This window comes from Schistosoma mansoni (genome assembly GCF_000237925.1).
Source record: "Schistosoma mansoni, WGS project CABG00000000 data, chromosome W unplaced supercontig 0115, strain Puerto Rico, whole genome shotgun sequence".
Taxonomy (NCBI): domain Eukaryota; kingdom Metazoa; phylum Platyhelminthes; class Trematoda; order Strigeidida; family Schistosomatidae; genus Schistosoma; species Schistosoma mansoni.
Window position 1 is genome coordinate 315,826 of NW_017386021.1, and position 19,563 is coordinate 335,388.

Genomic DNA, 19,563 nt, shown 5'->3' on the forward strand with positions numbered 1-19,563 from the left:
TTGTTGTATCCATTTAGTATTGTTTGTTTGAATCTTCTCATTGATGCTTAGGACTACAACTGGTCAGTCTGTTATTGGCATATTCGCATCCACCTGACGAGTCCCAAATAGGACGAAACGCGTGTCCTGGAATCCATTGTTAGCCACTATCTATCTTTGCTTATTATACATGTTGATGTGTTTGGTTTTTTTAATTTACCTTTCCGGTATGGAAAAGTAACATCGAGAACAATCTGAAGATCATAGTTTCGAAAAAAATTATCTGACTTACTAATCATTCGTTTATTAAACACAACGTGATCTTTTATGTTTAACTGATGGGAAACGATTTTTTTTCTCATATGAATATGGTTCTTATTGGTGACCAGTAATAGAGTGTGTCTATAATATTAAATAAACTGATGACATGTCATTCCTTGTCATGATTGCCTTCTTGAATTGACAAATGTAGAGTAAAATTGATCAATTGTTTTAAAAATTGTATTATATACAAGGTAACTAGTTTGATTCATAATGTTGTTAACATTTTATGTTAACAATAGTTTGTAAATAACGGTTCATTTGCTTATTATAAAGGAAAATTATAAGTGAAAATCAAAAGATAACTTTTTAAGTGGACTTTATTTTCTCAACAATGGGAAAACAGTTCATCCGAATACAGAAGTTTGCACTAGGGACTTAAATTAAACTGATTATATAATTTTTATTTCGTAGAATAAATAATTAAAGTATATAAATACGATCTTACAGTGCCAAAGATGAGTCAATAATACTACATCAGCAATGAGTGGTGATCAATAATGTGTTTATCTAGTCCCTCAGTGTTGATTAAAATCTATCGATCAAGTATCACGTGTTTTTCCATGAAAAATAATCGTGATTTTAAAAGTATCCGGATAGATTTGAATAAGTATATCATAAATTCAGTTGAAATAAACGTCAGTTTCTACCATGAAGATATTTTGAAGTAATCAGCAGTATTATGAACGAGAACATAATTAAGTTACTATGCTTTATAAGTAACCTACAAAGTAAATTATGTTACTACTAGTTGAAAGTAACTATCAAAAGTTTAAAATCTTAACTACATCTTTTCAAACAGATCAAATCAACTAACAGTAGCATATGATGAAAATCACGTAAATTTTAATAAAACAATAATGTTGGTTATTCTACACATTTATTGACAGAAAAGAGTATTCGAAATATCAGAACGGGTTTTGTGGAGATTTTATTGATTTTAAAGTTGAAATCATGAATCAACTGAAGGTAGACCACCATCGAAAACCTGGAAGCACTGGACGGTCGTTTCGTCCTATGGTGGGACTCCTCAGCAGTGCTCATCCACGATCCCACCTCGCGAGATTCGAACCCAGGACCTATCAGTCTTGCGCACGAAGGTTTAACCTCTAGACTACGGAACCGGCATCCAACGGTGTTAATGTCTAACTTCAACCAATCCATGAAATTGAGGTACCGTCGAAATATAATTATGAGCTTTAGTGGGTTTCGTGATATGTTCACAGCTTTATTATTATAGGGATAATTAAATGTTTGTTATCGCTCGAATTTCATTTGCTCTTTATTTCAATGAAACTTCTTAAAGAAAGTGTCCTGTATAGGAAAAACCCTTTGGTGTTAATGTAGACTGGTATTTTCTTCATTTTAATAAGTGATAAAACGGTATTAGCTATTATTATAATACAAAAAAACTGCAATAGTGTGGCAATTTATCTTATGCTTAATAATATGGTCTTTGCTGAACAAGAAAATGTATTTTTGTGTAGAAAAGTGTCCAATGGAAATGTGCTAATGATGACGTGATTATGTAATCAGATCTATATTTTCACTTAGTTACAATATTATTCGATAAATATATTTGTTCATCGGTTTTCTTTACCATAATATATAGATTTTTATTATTGGAGATTCATACAAAATAAGGGAATAACTTGTAATGACAACGTTAACAGAAGCAACCTATGCATTTATTAGTAATAATCTACAGGATACATCCAAAAGTTCAACAGTGAGAAAATATGAATTAATTCAAAATGAAGCAAACAAAACTACATGCCATTTTATTAAACAATCATTAAGTAAAGGACCATCTTTAAGAAAATTAAATTCAACAAGAGGTTATTTTTCACGTATACGTAATTCACGAAATGACTGTAAAAATGACGGTATACAGTTAAAACATATTAGGTCGTATACACCGGATAATAATATGAATACATTTGAAAAATATTCACTTTCTCAAGATTCATCGATTCCACCAACAGCATCGCAATCATCAATATCATCACTATCATCTTCATCTTCTACTCGACAATTATCACCGGTCACAACTCCAAAAGCTCCTTTATTAGGTACAAATTATAAACGAAATTTAAATAAAAATAAAATATTTAGAGATCATTTTGAATCAGATAATATGCTAACTCAAAGTACTCATAACTACTGTGACAAATATGGTCTGAAAGAACAATCAAAGTCCCGAGAACATACATATCATTGTGGTAATACAACTAATAAACTTCATAGCCCACCACTATCTGGTTTAAAAATGAAAGCGAAACGTGTTTGGAATGTATTTGAGCGTAAAATAAGTAATAACAATAATAAAGGAATAAGTCAAAGTAAATCTGTTGGAAATCTTCAATATACATCGACATTATCACCTACTTCTGAGAATTTGATAACTAATCATAATGAATCAAATGTCAGAAGCCCACACATAATGCCATCAAAACATCACATACAAGTAAGTAATATTAATACCTTTCTTATGTATGAATAAGTTTTTACTAACTTGTCTAAACCATTGAAAACCAGGAGGCACTGGATAGCTTTTTCATACTAGTGTGCGTTTTCGGTATTTTGCATACACAACCTGATTGGGAATTAAACCCGGAACTTCTAGGTTGGAATACGATTGTACCATCTTCAGACTATTTATCCGATACACAATAGTTTGCATGTCCAAATTTATTTAATTAGAAATACTGCGTAATTACAGTCACAGTCATATTGGTGATTATATGACTTAAAAGTGGCAGATTTAACTTGTTAAAATTCAATGATTACCTGTGAAGACCAACCATCTCCGCAAACCCTTAATATTATTAATTTAAGTTTGGCGAATAAACATTCTAATTTATTTGATATAATTACTTAAAAACTTCTAATGTCCTGTGCAAAGATCAGCATACAGTTTGATACAATTTCGTACACATTTAAGCTCTGAGTAACTGATGAGTTTCAAATAGTGCGAAAACAAGGTTGAGCTCTTTTATCGACTAATTGAAATTAATTAGCTGTCGAAAATTTTAATTTCACGAACGAACACATAAGCAGCCTTTAGCATTTAGAAGCTCAGTGTTCAGTGTTGATAGATTTAACCTCTGATAACAGCTATTGATCGGCTCGTGTTTTAAGCAAATTCTGAAAATAAAGTGATATTCAATAAGTTTTCATACATTATATTCTTTTTATTGTACACAGTTCTTAGTTCTCTTCACCTACCATTCAAATGTTGTTAGTTTCCAAAATAATTATTTGCTTCCATTTAATAATCCTCATTGATAATCTCATATAAGAAAGAGTAGATGTGAAAGTAAATAGTCTTTATACTGTTGCTAAGTATATTTCCATTCTGACTACCAGATTTAAGATAAACTTGGATACCATTCAACATCATATGATGTATAATTAACTAAATCTATTCAGTCTAAGAAAAACAAATTTTATAGAATAAATAATACTTGATTAACTTGATAACTGCGTAAAGATGATTATGAATTAGTAAAAAAGAATACTAGTTAGTATTGAAACATCTATACCACCACAAAAATTCACTTAGTATTGTTTGTTTGAATCTTCCCATTGATGTTTAGGACTGCAACAGGTCAGTCTCCAAATGGTACGAAATGTGCGTCCTGGATTCCACATATGTCAATTAGAGACTGACCAGTTGCAGTCCTAAACATCAATGGGAAGATTCAAACAAACAATGCTAAGGGAATTCAAACTTCACCCCATTGCACAAGCAAGTGGCTATCAGGACTCATTAGCTACATGGATAACACGATGGCGTTTGAAGTAAGCGGTACTGGGTTCGAGTACCACAGTGAACATCAACTCTGAAATGCCGGTACATCCAGCTGACCAGTCCCAAATAGGACGAAACGCGCGTCAAACTGGATTCCACTGCTAGCCACTATCCATCTTTGCTTACAATCACAAAACTGTTTATTTCTATAAAATGTAACATCGTTTACACATATCCAATTTGTATTTACTTAAAAGAAACTAACATATTAAGAAAAATAACACAATGGAAGTCATACGAAAAGTAATCTATACCATAAATGATAGTTGGGTCAAATAAATTTTTTTAATTAAAATTAGGAGCTGTATGTCAGAGTAAAGAAAATCAAAGTAATGAATAAAGATTGTAAAAACTGGGTCAAATAGGATTATAAAAGATAATTCATATCATTAGAATTAGTGACAATGTAAATAAAAGTCTTATTGGAGAACATAAGTAAAGGGGGGTATTAGATTGTAGACCAATAAATATAACAAATTTTATGTTTCATAGTTTATACAAATTCATTTTTGTATCGTTTGTTTGAATCTTCCAAGTGATATTGAGGACTGCAGTTGATCAGTATCTTATTGGTATATGTGCATCCTGTGCGGATCGCCTCAATATTGCCCTAATTTACAAGCATTGTAAGCGAAAATTGAGTGAACATCAACTTTGGGATGCAGGTATATCCGACTGACGCGTCCCGAATAGGGCAAAACACGCATCCTAGATTCCACTGCTAGCCACTATCCAAATTTGCTTGTGATAATTTTATTTGGTTTAAAGTTTACAACTTATGATTAGTGATGATACACGGTAAGCGTAATGAAACAATACACAAAGCAGGTTATAGACAGCAAGAATGCGTGATGAGGCAAGGGATACGAAATACCAGTATTACTATGACAGTTTTTTCAAATTTAATTATAGTTAATCGTTTTTGTTGTGCATATGAGGCCTATTAGCTATGGATGAAGTTTATCAATTTCTAAGATGGTCTCCACTATCATTTAATTCAGTAAGTTGAATTTCACAAGCATATACGACTTCGGCAGTTCACTTTCATTTTTTACTCGGCATCTCAGTACATTGCCACTATGTTTGAAAGTAAAATATTTAAATAAATTATTTCTTTGCATAATACAACATTTTCAACCTTATATTTAGACTACAAATACCGCGGTTCAAACATTGATTGTTAAAAATCTAAATGTAAGTCAGAGCAATCTATAAAGGTAGCTCTACAGATGAATAGATTTGTGATTAAGATCATGAATCGAACAATGTTAGACCATCACCAAAAATCTGGAAGCACTGACTAAAGTTTAAGCTTTCGCGCACGATACCAAACGTCTTGGGTTCGAATCACACATGAGGGATCCCAGGTGCGCACTGCTGAGGAATTTCATACTAAGATAAAACGGCTATCCAGTGCTTCCAGATTTTCACTGGTGGTCTAACATTGATTAAATCATGATATCAACCAAAACTTAACAATCTCCACAGGCCTATACCTAGAATAGATTTCTACATCATCAACTACCAATGTTTTGTTTTAATTTATTTCAATTTTTGAAGTGTTGTTACTATAATCTTTTATGTTATTTAATATTCTAGAATGACCACAGTTCTCGTATACACCTTAACTCAGATAAAAGAAGTATTTTATGTTTTCCGCATTCAAAATCTTTTGAGATATCAAGACATCTTGATTCCAGCAAGAAATTAAACAGATCTCCAGATAATGAACATGTTTGTACAAATATGAAATTACACACAGATAACAATCATGATGAAAAGTATGCAGATCTAATTTATTCAATGGGCATAATTCCTCACCAACCTATTTCACATTGTATTAATTCTTGTTCTCATTCTGAAGATTATCCTTATCGTATTTATGATAATGTTGCAGAAAAATTAACGATAAAGCAGAAAAATAACAATAAACAATGTCAAGAAACCGGTCATCAAAATCATTTAACACTAAACTTAAAAGATCAATCATCAAATCATAAATATGCGGAAAACTGTATTTTCATTTTACCTGCTGGATTACCATTTCAAGAAATACGAGAGATTAGTGTTACGCGCTCTGAGGCAGGACAACGTTTTGGAATGCGAATTGAGAAATTTGGAAAGGTAATATATAAAACGTTATTCTATAAGAGTTATTACAATGTTTTTAGTAAAGAGCCATTGTTAAAAGGATGAAAAATCTCATATTCTAACTGAAAGAAAACTATCGCCGAATACTATGACACAAATAAATGTATTTAAGTAGTTATATGTAGGTGGTATTTATAACTGATTGACATTAATTTGATGACTAATTAAAACAAATTAGAACTAAACAACTATTTCTTCTAAGCATTGGATCTCACAGTAATGTAATTTCAAAATCCTCTTTTCAGTAGATAACTATGTATTGACATCAGCGAGAACTGAAATCGATAAGTTCCACTTCTGATAAGGTAATAGGTGTCTGCTGTTGAATAGTCCCAAACTAGGACGAAACAACTGGCCTCTACCATTTGGTTTCCATTGGCATCTCAACCTATTTTGATCCCGACTGATTACTACATCTGACATTCACAGAACTTCAAGTTTAATAAATATCATTAGATTATCATTACTATGTTAGAATATGAAAAATGGCCTATTTGTAATGGATTTATGATTCATTCGAAGTAGACACGTTAAGATCTAGACACTTATAGTTTTAATTACACTTTTGCTTTGTTCTACTAAGATCCATAAAGCAGAACAAAATATCTGATATTTAACGTATTTTAAACGTTAACAACTGGGTATTTCTTGTAAATTACAAATATCAAGTGCAGAATCGACCAGTTAATACATAAATGCACAAAATATACGTGTAAACGAACCAACTTTCGTAGCAGAAATTATTTTCTTTTCCGTGTTCAACAATTAACAGAATTAGATTCAATTTGGTGAACATAATCAAGTTGATTGCATTTATTGAATGAAAGGTCATCTGTCTTCAACTACATTACTACCCTTTTATTTTCTTGAAATGATAACATTTACAGATTGTTCAACCTGAATAATCGACAATTTTGAATCTAGTCATCGGAAATATTAATCATTGATAATGTTTATATAATAAATGGTTAAGAACAATTTTCATTTTATGGTAGTACACAGAATATTTAGAATTTGTAAATAATTCATGAAACGGTGAGACTATAGTTTATGAGCAATCTTTGAGCAAAGCTAAAATAACTTTGGAATGTCCACCTACTTACTACAGTTAAATGAGCGTTATAGATTAGCGTGATGAGTTAGGATTAAGATTTACAGTTGAACGTCGGGGTTAGAAATAAGATGTAATGTTTTCATCAGGAAATAACATCAGCTATAATAACAAAATAGTATTTAGTCAAAATTTGATTTCTTAAATCTGATTGTTTCGTCCATAAATTATAGTCTCGTCTCATGAAACATCACTGATCGACTGAAGCTGAAAGTGAGAAGCATTAAATACCACATCAGAAACTTTCAAAAGTAAGAGACTTTACAAGAATCTTGAAGGTTATATACTTGATTTCTAGTGAATTCATGGCTGTCCACAGTTATTCGTTTAACATACTAAAAAAACGAACCTTCCAATATAAATAACCAATCCATAAATTTGGATATTTTATGATTAGTCTTCAGTTGGAAAATTCATGTATCTGAATTTTAGAAAAATGTAAAATTTCGTTTATGTTATTGTCTGAATTTCTATGGTATTCGAACAAACTGTCATCCCACTTTCCATTAGAGGTACCCTGTTTCTGGTTTGATCTGAACAGGTCTAAATTACTAACCTAATAGATCATTAATTGCATCGAATATATATATTAAATTCTGCGTGACTGTAGACAATTAAAAATTGTATTAAAATGACAAATCTATACTAAACGAAATAAAAGCGTATTGTTCTTTTTGTACAATCAGATAAACCAGCTTTTTTTACAATGCCCATCAATTGTGATATTTTGATAAATATTGCTAAAATGGGTTTAAAAAGCGATTTTTATCTGACCATTACAAGAATAATAAAAGTATTTTAACAAGACCTATGGAATATGATATTAAAAACTTGTCCATTCTTTTACTAAATATACTTCAAACTGTAAGTTTAACGACTTTTTCAAAATTATGAGACCTAAAGGACTAGTGAGTTTTGAATTTTGTATAATGAATGTAAAATGCTACTAAAAACCATAGGTTATCCCATCCACTGAATTCAATCATAAAATAAGAAAGGTTAGAGTTTCACTAAATGGTGTCATAATGGCTTTTAGGATCGCTAAAGTGAAAGCAGTAGCTAACAACGTGAACTCCCTCAATTAATTCCATATATTCAGTCATCGAAAATGCAACAAAACAATGCGGATTAAAACATTTCACAACCCAAGCATGAAAAAATGTAGGTATTAATGTCAAGATTGAACTTGATAGTTTCAAATAATTTGAATATTCGGTAGAAAGTTACTCAGAATAATAATTTTTGTTTTATCTCAATGAATGAAAACATTGTATACTGGATGTTTCGTGACTGAATATAAGCCACTTCTTCAGAGTAAATAAACAACTGAAATTAATTAACACATAACTTTGTACTAGTTAACCTTGTGTTAATTTAATTCAGTTATTTGTTTACTCTGAGGAAGTGGTTTATATTCAGTCACGAAACATCATAAATACAATCTTTCTACTCATTAAGTTCAATACGAAAATACAAATTTATTATGAATAAATGTACTTTTAATTAAAAGTAACATTCCTGAAGGGTTTCCCCTTCATATTTATTTACCCAACACTTTCTTAAAAATCTTCAATGAGTCGATATTAATGGAAATTCGAACAAGATAAATTTGAACTGAATCTCTTCCTAACACTTTACAGCAAGTCGCATTTAATGATGAAGAATAATTTCTTTCTTTCCTAAAAATTGGTTCACTTCAATGAGTCAAATACAGTAGTTTTGTTTACCATCAACACAATCTGTTCAGTAGTTGATTGCATCATAATTGACCATTACAAAACGTCTAGTGCTATTAAAACATTTTGCAAAATTGTTCTATGGAACAATAAATAGGTATGCTGTTTGGAAATATGTAGTCTGTGCAGTTTTGTATATTGTAACAGTTCCTAATACGTCTTTATTAAATTTCTTTCTTTCCTAAAAATTCACTTTTAAAAATTAAACTATTTTCTCTAAATTTGCTTGGTAATGTCTGTTTGAGTCTTCCCATTGATGTTTAGGACTGCGATTGGTCAGTCTCTTTTTGGCATATATGCATACTGTGCATATTGCCTCGATATAGCCTTAATTCACAAGCATTATAAACAAAGATGGTTAGTGACTAGCAATGGAATCCAGGACACGCTTTTCGTCCTATTTGGGACTCGTCAGCTGGATGTACCTGCATCTGAGAGTCGATGTTCACACTGACTGTTTATATTTATTGTTTATATTATTTTTTTGAATAAACTAAAGATTTTATTTATCTTCCTTTCATTTTTATCAATAAAATATTAATGGAAACTGTCTTTGGAATGTCGTATACTCAGTTTAGTATTAGTCTTTATTAAATGAATCCCTTTACATACTAGTAAAGATGTGATTTCATATTTCTGAATAATCAATTTCTTATGTCATTAATATCCAAACATTTTAAAGATCATTTAAACATTGACAGAATTCAATAAATTTCAAATAAGCTATTAGATATATAAAATATTTAGACTATCTGCTTAAAGTAAGTCATCATGATAATTTGCTAAATGAATTAGGATCAGTAGTAAATTTTACTTATATAGGATTGGTTTTGATGGAGTTTTGTTCTCTGAGCACGATCAAACCATCCAGCTCAGACAACAAAACTTCATCAAAATCACCACCTGAGCTACAAATCTTCTCCACCATCTCAAAATCATACGAGCGTGGTACGCTTCTCGTTGTTTGAAAATGGGAGAATTTCGCCAAAAGGCAAGCTTCCACTCGATAACAACTATATTTTCTCCACGAGTGTCTTCGCCAGCATGTTCTACCAACAAGTGTAAGATACAGACCTCCAATCAACTGCCCATTAGGATGGAGAATAGCTGAGAAATAGCTGGAAGAAAAATGGTACACCTAATGATAACGGATGCACATTACAAGATCCACAAATACCAACATGTCATAGAGGATCAAAAGTTGGCATGTACCATTAGTTAAGGGCTACATAAACTATTACCACATTTGATTTAACCATTCCTAATTTTCTTTGAGTTCACTGTTACACCAGCCAACCTCTCTTGGTGAGGTAAACAGTAGTTGGACATCTATCACACATGTTCTAACCTCACTTCATTAAGGTTATGTATGATAATTGTTATTAATATTTCACATATTTAACTAATGTATGCTATCCAACTAAATAAATTATTATTTAATTTTAATTCATAAGAGACTGATCAGGTGCTGTCCTAAACATCAATTGGAAGATCCAAACAACCAGGATATATGAATTAAAATTAAAATTTACTCATCGTAAAAACTATTGGCTATCTGAACTCGGTAGCCTAGTGGATAAGGTGCTGGCGTTTGAAGCAAAATATACTGGGTTTCAGTCCCGGAGTGAATTTCATCTCTGTGATACACGTAAATCTAGCCGACGAGTCCCAAATAGGAAGAAACGATCGTTCTGGATTCCACTACTAGCCATCGTCCATCTCTGTTGAAATTATTATTTCTTATAAAATTATAACATTTACAATATTTGTTGTTAATAAATTACTTGGATCTTTCACCATAATGGTTATACAATCAGAATAAAAACAGTAGTGATGAAGTTCATCATGAAAATAAAGACAGTTTTTCTGTTTTTATAGAATGAACTCATGGTAAAGAGTGTTTTTCTTTCTTCTTCTTTCCTTTCTAAAGTAGTTTTATTTATTTATTTATTAGCAAATATCTTCAATCTATTTATTCTATTCATTTGAATGGAAGTATTAACACTAAATTGACTAACTGTGTATGTTTTTGTCAATGAAATGGCTCTTATAATACAGAAAACAATAAGAATAAGTAATGAATCTACTACTTATAAAGTTATTGTTTTCATTTTATATCACTTGTTTACAGTCTATACTTGACCCAATGAAAAAGTAGAGTATATTCATGTGAATCAATTTACTTCAGTTGATAAATATTATTCATAAAAGAATCAGAAATATTGTAGAGTAGAAATGAATTCTTTTCTCAATGGGTCTATATTTGAAATCTTTCTCATGAAAAACTGACCTTGTGAATGAAATGTACTTTAAGAAAATATAATTTATAGTAGTTATGCAGTTTATAACTATTTTACACAGTTACACACGTTTAAGTCATTCAAAATTTTAAGCAGAGCAAGAACAACAAAGTTTGCAAAATAAAATGAATTCATTCTAAATGTGCCTGAGGTAGCAAATATATAGGAAGGACAGAGAGAAAGACTTTTACAACGTTTCCTGAACATATTCATAGGAACCTATGGTTGAGTGAGAGTAAAGTCTTTACAAGTGAAAGCACCAAACATCTCGTTAGTATACATGGAGTGAATGCAAATAATGCATTCAGAATAATCAACAGACAAAAAAACACCTATCTTACACCATTTTGCAAAGGCGATTACTACCGAAGGTTACCGATCTGACCTATATATAAACAAGGAGATTTAGATTAGCCCTTCTCTGCCATGACGATTAAATTTTTGTCTATTAACCTTTGATAATTTTAATCTTTTCTTTCCGACTTTGTCACCAACCTTTTATTACTCTTTCATTTTCTGATATTCATCTCTCATATAATCTGATTGATGTTCATATACTTATCAGAATGGGGATTTGTGGAGATTGTGATAATTTTACTAACTAAATTCATGAGTCGATCTAGGCTAGAACACCATTGAATAACTGGAAACAAAGGACAGCCGTTTCGTCCTAACACCGAACTCATAAGCAGTGCGCGTCCATGATCCAGCGTGCAAGACCGAAGGTTCTGGGCTAGAGTCCCGTATGCAGCGTCGTGGATGAGCAATTCCGGTGAGTCCCATACAGGGACGAGACGGCCGCCCGGTGCTTCCAGGTTCACTTATTGGTTTATTTTATCATGTTGAGCGATTACTCAATTACTTATTAATTTCATTACCCCTACATGAACTCTTAATTATTACCTCTCAACATATAAATACATATCGATTATAACCATGTTTATTCATACACTTAATATCCCTATTCTTCTGAGTATTATGATTTTGGCCACGTTTCCAACATTTATCAAAACTTTACAAGCTCTTGTATGCTAAATATTAGTTAATAATTATATTTATATTAGTAATGGTAATTTTAAGTGCATGTAGTTGATGATTAACTGTGATATAGAATGAATTCATTTATTCTGCACACCATGTTGTTCTTGCTCTGTTTAAATTTCTCAACTGACCTGGTTGTATGAAAAAAATAAGTGTCTTTTCTGTCGCTATTGTGAAGTCTGTTATGATGGTCGATGTTTTACGAATTTACATTTGTGTATTCGAAACAACTATTTAGTATAACTAATAACTTTACGCAGAGTCTTGATATTACCGTCCACTAAAGAAAATAAGATGGAAGTGACTGCAGTCAATAAAAAACCGTATCTATAAATTTCAACTTCAAAGGTTATGACGTCGCAAACACAATCAGTAGGAGGTTCAACACTACATTAGCCAGAACTCACCCGGCAGCCAAACTAATTATTCTGCATAAAACATGTTCGACAACCCAAAACAAAGGTCGACAAGCATCCCTTTCATGTTACTGCTAACTGTGTTTATAAATTTATGTGTATCTACCAAAACAGCTAGATTGGTCAAATAGGAAGTAGGGAATATCTTAGATGTTTTAAGCATGTTCCGAAAAACCTTAGAACAAGTGAAATAACGATTTTAAACAGTACAATTACCAAACATCTCTTGGATACTGGAGATCAGATTGATACCTTATAATCTTTTAAGTTGATTATTAAATAACCAAAGTCCAGTCTTCTGAAATTTGCTGAATCCGTCGCTATCAGCCGTCATAAACCTGATTTATGTGTTCAAAAGGAGATGTTTGTTAATCTCCCTTGCCTTGGTGACAAATATTCCTTTGTTGCATCTTAAAAAAGGTTTTATTTTTTAACTCTTTCTTGAATTCATCATATCAGTATGTCTTTTTATTTCGGTTGCCTTCTAGATGAGTAATCTTATTTTATTAACTGGGCTTTACTCATTTTATTCCTGTCAGCGTCTACTCCATATGTAATCACTTATTTCTGGCCTTTTGAACTCTTTTTACAACCAATGTAGAAAGTTATTTTACATAATGTCTATATTTACAACATCCAGTCTATTAAATTTATTTACACCATTGCTATAACATATTGATGTATCTTCAAAATAACTTCCAACTAAACTCTTTCATGTAATTTAAACCCATTTTCTAATTATGACTTTTCAATATCACAGGTTTTAAGCAGCTGACGAGACCCAAACGAAATAAAATGAATCCATGCTGTTCTTCTAGAATCTTTGTTCTTGCTCTGTTCACTAATTTTGAGTTTGGTTAGCTCAGGAGGATTTAGGAATGGATTTGTATTATCTTGATTTGGTCAGTAAAAATCCATTGCTCACCGTATGTTAGCAACAATCATAGGAAATCTGTTCTTTAAAATCGGTTTGTAAATAATACATTTTCAGATAATCACTCGTAATACAGTATATGTGTATCATACTTTTGTATTAAGTAACAATCTGTTTTACTCACGATAGAAAATTTGGACAATCATAAACTAATGTTCGCAACAAGAATTATATCAGCAGGCACCATGAGAGGAAAGTGTTAAACAGGTCTAATTCAGAAACACATCATGCAAAAAATAAAGACATGTCTTAACTGTTAACCTTCAAAGTATTTCATTTCTAAGTTATCACACACTGAAATTTATTTTTATAAACGTGATTATAGACACAGCCGTTTTACATTGTTTACTTCTATTTCTAGTCATGTAAATAGTTGGTTGAAAAAAACCAACACATTTTGACCATCTAGCTGTTTCATTCATTGTGGGATTCTCTTTTATTCTCGTTGTGTTTATTTTTGATAATATCGATCAGTCTTTGTTGACATTTGGGCTCAGCAATAGACACTGTAATATTTCTTTTATGTACGACGTATTAGATTTCGGAAGGTGACACTGAAAACTGTGCGCTCTTTTTATTAAGGGTGATCATAAATATGTGTGTACAAGATTGTCGGTGTTCTAAGTACCCGTTATTTCAAACGGCAACTCATGATTTAATAAAAATCCATGAGATTTATTCGGGCTATAAGTATTCCAGAAGCCATTTTATATGTTCAATTTTAAATATCAGGGTTGGAAAAATATATTGCCCAACAACACGAGATATTGATGTATGACACCCATTGAAAAAATGTTCTGTCTAGTGACCGAATAACTTGGTGGGTAGCGATACTGCACAAGGAGGTAACAGTCATAAATTTTCATTTGAACGTATTCAAACAAATGTAAATACGTTCAGATGACAAGTTTACAGTTTATCTCAAGCACTGAACCTTGTTGTCTATCCGTTTTTAGTATATATATTTATTACAAATTACTTATTTTGTTTTCGTCTAACCTTATGATTTAGCAAATCCGATCATTGAAACATATTCAACTAGCGTGGATCTGTCTAAAATGTAGAACTTTGTCTTGTCTTATTATGTATTTCATTTATGTATCTTTATTTACATACTCGTTTTTATTATAATGAGACGAAATCAATATCTTTGTCAATTTTTATGTAAGAGGACAATCATTTGGCACTCAAGTCCATACAGTAACTCTTTATATTATTCAAATAACCTCCCCCTACGGTTTTCGTTAACATAAATGGATAATTCCATATATTATCCTCTTATTCGTTCTGTATAATTCTGTATCAAATGAATTACAGTTACTTATTTTTGTCGTTTGACTGTACTCATAAGTACTAGATAAAAATTATTTATTACCAAAATATGTAAGAGTTAGTGAATACAGTATTTTGTTACTATGTTCTTCTGTTTCCGTAGTTCTGTGTCTCCTGAAAATGGTATCAGATTAAGTGAATTTGATTGGAATTTCGTGACGTTTAGTCTAGAACGTCTGACTATCATACAAATATATAGATATTGTTTTCGACAAATTGACATAGCTCTCTGTGACAGTGTATTTATTCAGTAAACAAATAGCTATATGTAGTAAGTAAATCTTTAACAGAATACAATATAAATTTAGAATCGTAGTTCTGATAAGCTAATCATTCTTTCTTAATCTGAATCCCGAAACCATGTTTGGAAATCATCTTTTTAATGAGTTAGAGCTCAAGTTTAATAACTTAGTTGCATTGTGGTTTGAAAACTACTATTTTTAAAATCTAACTTAATATCAGAAGTTTGTCTGATTTTGGATTTCAGGTTAAATTACTGGGAATATTGATAAGGTGAAATTTCATCGTAAAATTATTAGTCCGAGTATACCTGGAAACTAAACTCTGATCATTAGAAATTACGATATTTGAATCAGGATCTCGATATCATATTAAAATTTACAATATTTAGATTTCATTAATCTGAGTTAAATTCAGTATTTTAATTGCCATACTTAAAATAAATTATTTTAATTATATTGTTCTATACATATCTTAACTTACAGGGTACATATTTAACTACTGTTTTACCGGGTTCATTAGCATCACAAGCTGGTTTAAAAGTTGGTGATGAAATCCTACATTTAAATGGCATCTCATTACAATCAATTTCTATTAATAGTATCAACCAGTTGGTTCGTTCAACACGACAGTTGAAAATTGCATATCGTCCGAGGTTGGTTTTCCTCATTCCATAACTATTCTATAAATCCTTTTTTAAAGGGTTCACTTAATACAGTTTAATAAAATTATGAAGTTAGTATAATAATGAAATTGCTGAATATCAGATTGACGAGAGCCTTACAGTGGTATTATGTTCGGATTCAATTTTTTTAATATTTTCCTTATGCGAAATGAAAAAGCACTGCTAATTTATGCTTTGATAAGTTCATCTGATAAAGATTTAATTTACTAAATACTTTTGTGCTGATGACGTCTCAATAAATAGTGAGAGATTCGTGATTTAACTGAACAATTCAGCGAGCCCAACTCCGCCAAACGCTGTTCTTCCGTAGGGCATTTTAGTTAAAATATTTATTAGATTATTTCGAAAGCAATTATGAAGCTGAGTTTACTGCTTGTTTATTGGTTTGAACAATTATAGTTTTATCTAGGCCGTTCAAATTTCGGTCGTAAATTTCTATACTTATTTTCAGAATATATATATACATATATACTGCTCAGCAATAAGATTTTCGAATTGTTTTACGTGTTGAAGTGATGGTCACACGTTGATTAACTCAAATGAACTACTAATGTAGGTTAGTCATAAGCATACATTTCTTTCAATGAAATGGTATAGAAAAAGTAGGATGAATTCAGTGTATTTTATTCGGAATTTTTCAATAGCATAGAAGTTAAAAAATGTTCATGTTAGTTGAATTGTTTGACGAACTGTATCAATTAACATTTTTTATCAACTGAATATAAAAGATTGGATGATATGACACTGTTTCCTTTACGGGCTGACTTCGAAAGAAGAATCCCTGAAAAATCAGAAAGCGTTAAACAACCATTTCGTTCTAGTTTGAAACATCTTAGAAGAGTTTAGCAACTGATTTATCGAACCGAAGACTAACAGGTGTAGCAAGATATTTTTCTCTTAGATCGCCACTACTTAGGATGTCTAAACAAGATGACACAGATACGCAGAGTCATTTCCGGTTCCGGCCAATTCTTCAAATGCCAATTTATGACTACATATCGCCTCGATTTGAAAAACGCTTTAAAAGCTACTAATCTAAAATCTTGTCAATTTCTCGTTAAACTCGTTTTACCTGCTTTATGTAACCATTAGTAGTACACATTAAAATGACTTTGGAATGTAACACATGAGAAATATATTTATCATAATAACCTTGATGTTATTTTTCATAATAGAATTAAATGAACACATTAATGATCCCACACTTACCATGTCAAAGAATCTTTACTCTCATAGAATAGTGACTAAGTAGTTGAAGCATGTGTTTAAACTATTGAGTTATGAATTTAAACCAGCTTTGCCTGCTTTGATTAAGGCAGTTCTTGGTAGTATAATTTATTTTCACATCCAAATGGTTACCCAAACCTAAATGCACCAACCTATACTTTATTACTGAGTTGTATGATGATACATTAAACATTATATGCATAAACTATTCATGGTGTAAAAAGTAAGTAAAGATAATCGTAATCAATATTTTTTTTTCTTTTTTGTAAGTGTCTTCTATAAGAAAGATATGTGCTAATTATTTTGAAATATTATTTCCATGATGTGAAACGGTGAAAGGAATGTTTAGACATCAATTTGAAGGTTGAACTTGATAGTTTCAAATAAATTGAGCATTCGGTAAGGAGTTATATCCCAATGAGCAGAAAAATTGTATTTCTGATGTTTCTTGACTTAATGTAAGCCACTTCTTCAACCACATTACTTGATATTACAAACATATACATTTTCCATACCCACACTCTGATACACAAATTAATACAGTGACAGGTCATACAAACCCATCTTGATAAAGTATAACTTGACAGCGACATATACATACTTATTATGATTTTGATTGCACAAGAAATGTTCTGAATTGTTTCCGTTTTACTATTTAAACTCATGTTAATTTGATTCAATTAATTATTTACTCTAAGGAAGTGTCTTACATTAAGTCACGTAATGTCAAAAATACAATTTTTTCTACTCAAAAAATATATTAATTATTGAAATGATTTGTTTAATTAGCTAATGAAAGCTTGAAACTTACCTGATTGTAATTCACTTGGTATTGTTGGTCTGAATCTTCCCATGGATGTTTAGGACTTCAATTGATCAGTCTCTTATTAGCATATGTGCATAATGTGCGTATTGCCTCAATATGGCCTTAATTCATAAGCATTATAAGCAAGGATGGGTATCTAAGTGGATAACGCGATGGCGTATGGAGCGGACGGTAGGGGGTTCGAGTCTCAGAATGAACATCAACTCTGAGATCCAGGTACATCTAGCCGACAAGTCCCAAATAGAATGAAACGCGCGTCCTTGATCCCACTGCTAACCACTGTCCATCTTTGCTTACCTGATTATAGTTTTTTTTATTACAAAACTTATTTCATTTTTTTTAAATTACAGGACAATGTTAGCAAAAATCAGATTTATTTTAGTCAAAAAAATAAATGGACGTGTTGGTATACGATTGAAAAGAATGGCTGAGGTAAAATATATTCTTAATTCATTCCTCCTCTCCTTTTACTGTTATGTAGCTATAAAATTCTCAAATAATCTAGTTCATAGTATAGAAATATGAAAGTGTGACGTCCAAGTTACTATTTATTAGATGTAAACGTTTTTCGAATGAAGAATTCGGAAAATATTTATATCGATTAATTAAAACAGATTTTTTTCTGTGAATCCTCAAAAAAACAAAAGAAAGATTATGCACACGAATTTATTATTATAAGGAGTAGTTTTAAATAAATTTTTGTGACGTTAACGAACTGCAATGCATATAAATTTTCTGAAATAACGTAACTAGATAGATAGACAAATTGCTGTTAGCGATTGTTGAAAATTAACAATAAGTTCTATTCATCACAAATTATTGATTATGTTCGATTCCCGAAAACAGCAATTAGATCAATCCATACTCAGTGATGTTTACACTATAATGGATTTTTTATAGTAGGTTGAATCACTCTTGTCAATATACAACCGTTGATGATCTTTGAAATAGTCAGAAATGACCGACTTCTGAAAAGAATGATCGTGATAGTGAATAGAATTGATCAGTGTATCTGAAAGGATACCTATAATATTCAATCTATCTACAGATTATATTTTTTTCAATACAATGGCTTATTATTATATAAAATAAATAATACCATCTGATCAGCATACGAATTACTGAAGTAATCATACTTACACTTTGACAGAGTACATGTTGATGACTACCATAATATCTGTCACTAAACAGTGATTCAGTAGGAAAATCTATCCAACCATAACCTAAATAAAGTTCTCTAGGCTTTATTCATGAATTGTTCCACCCATTGCATAAATATTCTCATCTTTAAATTATCATTATATTTTCTATTTATTCAGTGTATTGATATTTACTTAACTGAGAATTTTTAGTAACGATATAATCAGGCATTCAATATTGTTTTATGTCCCATGAGAACATTTCCATTTCACAAAAATCATGTTAGCATTATAATGTGAATTGTCTTATC

The 19,563-nt window shown here is 31.0% G+C and overlaps 1 protein-coding gene across 1 annotated transcript in view; it reads left to right on the plus strand.

Annotated features, from left to right (window-relative positions):
• Positions 1-1,957: 1,957 nt before the first annotated feature.
• Smp_137490 (PDZ domain protein, putative) overlaps positions 1,958-19,563 on the plus strand; it is a gene marked incomplete at both ends in the record, with an annotated part of 25,281 nt that continues 7,675 nt past the window's right edge. The window contains 3 exon segments of the mRNA XM_018790982.1: positions 1,958-2,767; positions 15,861-16,030; positions 18,464-18,545. Coding sequence (XP_018645774.1) covers positions 1,958-2,767; positions 15,861-16,030; positions 18,464-18,545 — 1,062 coding nt within the window.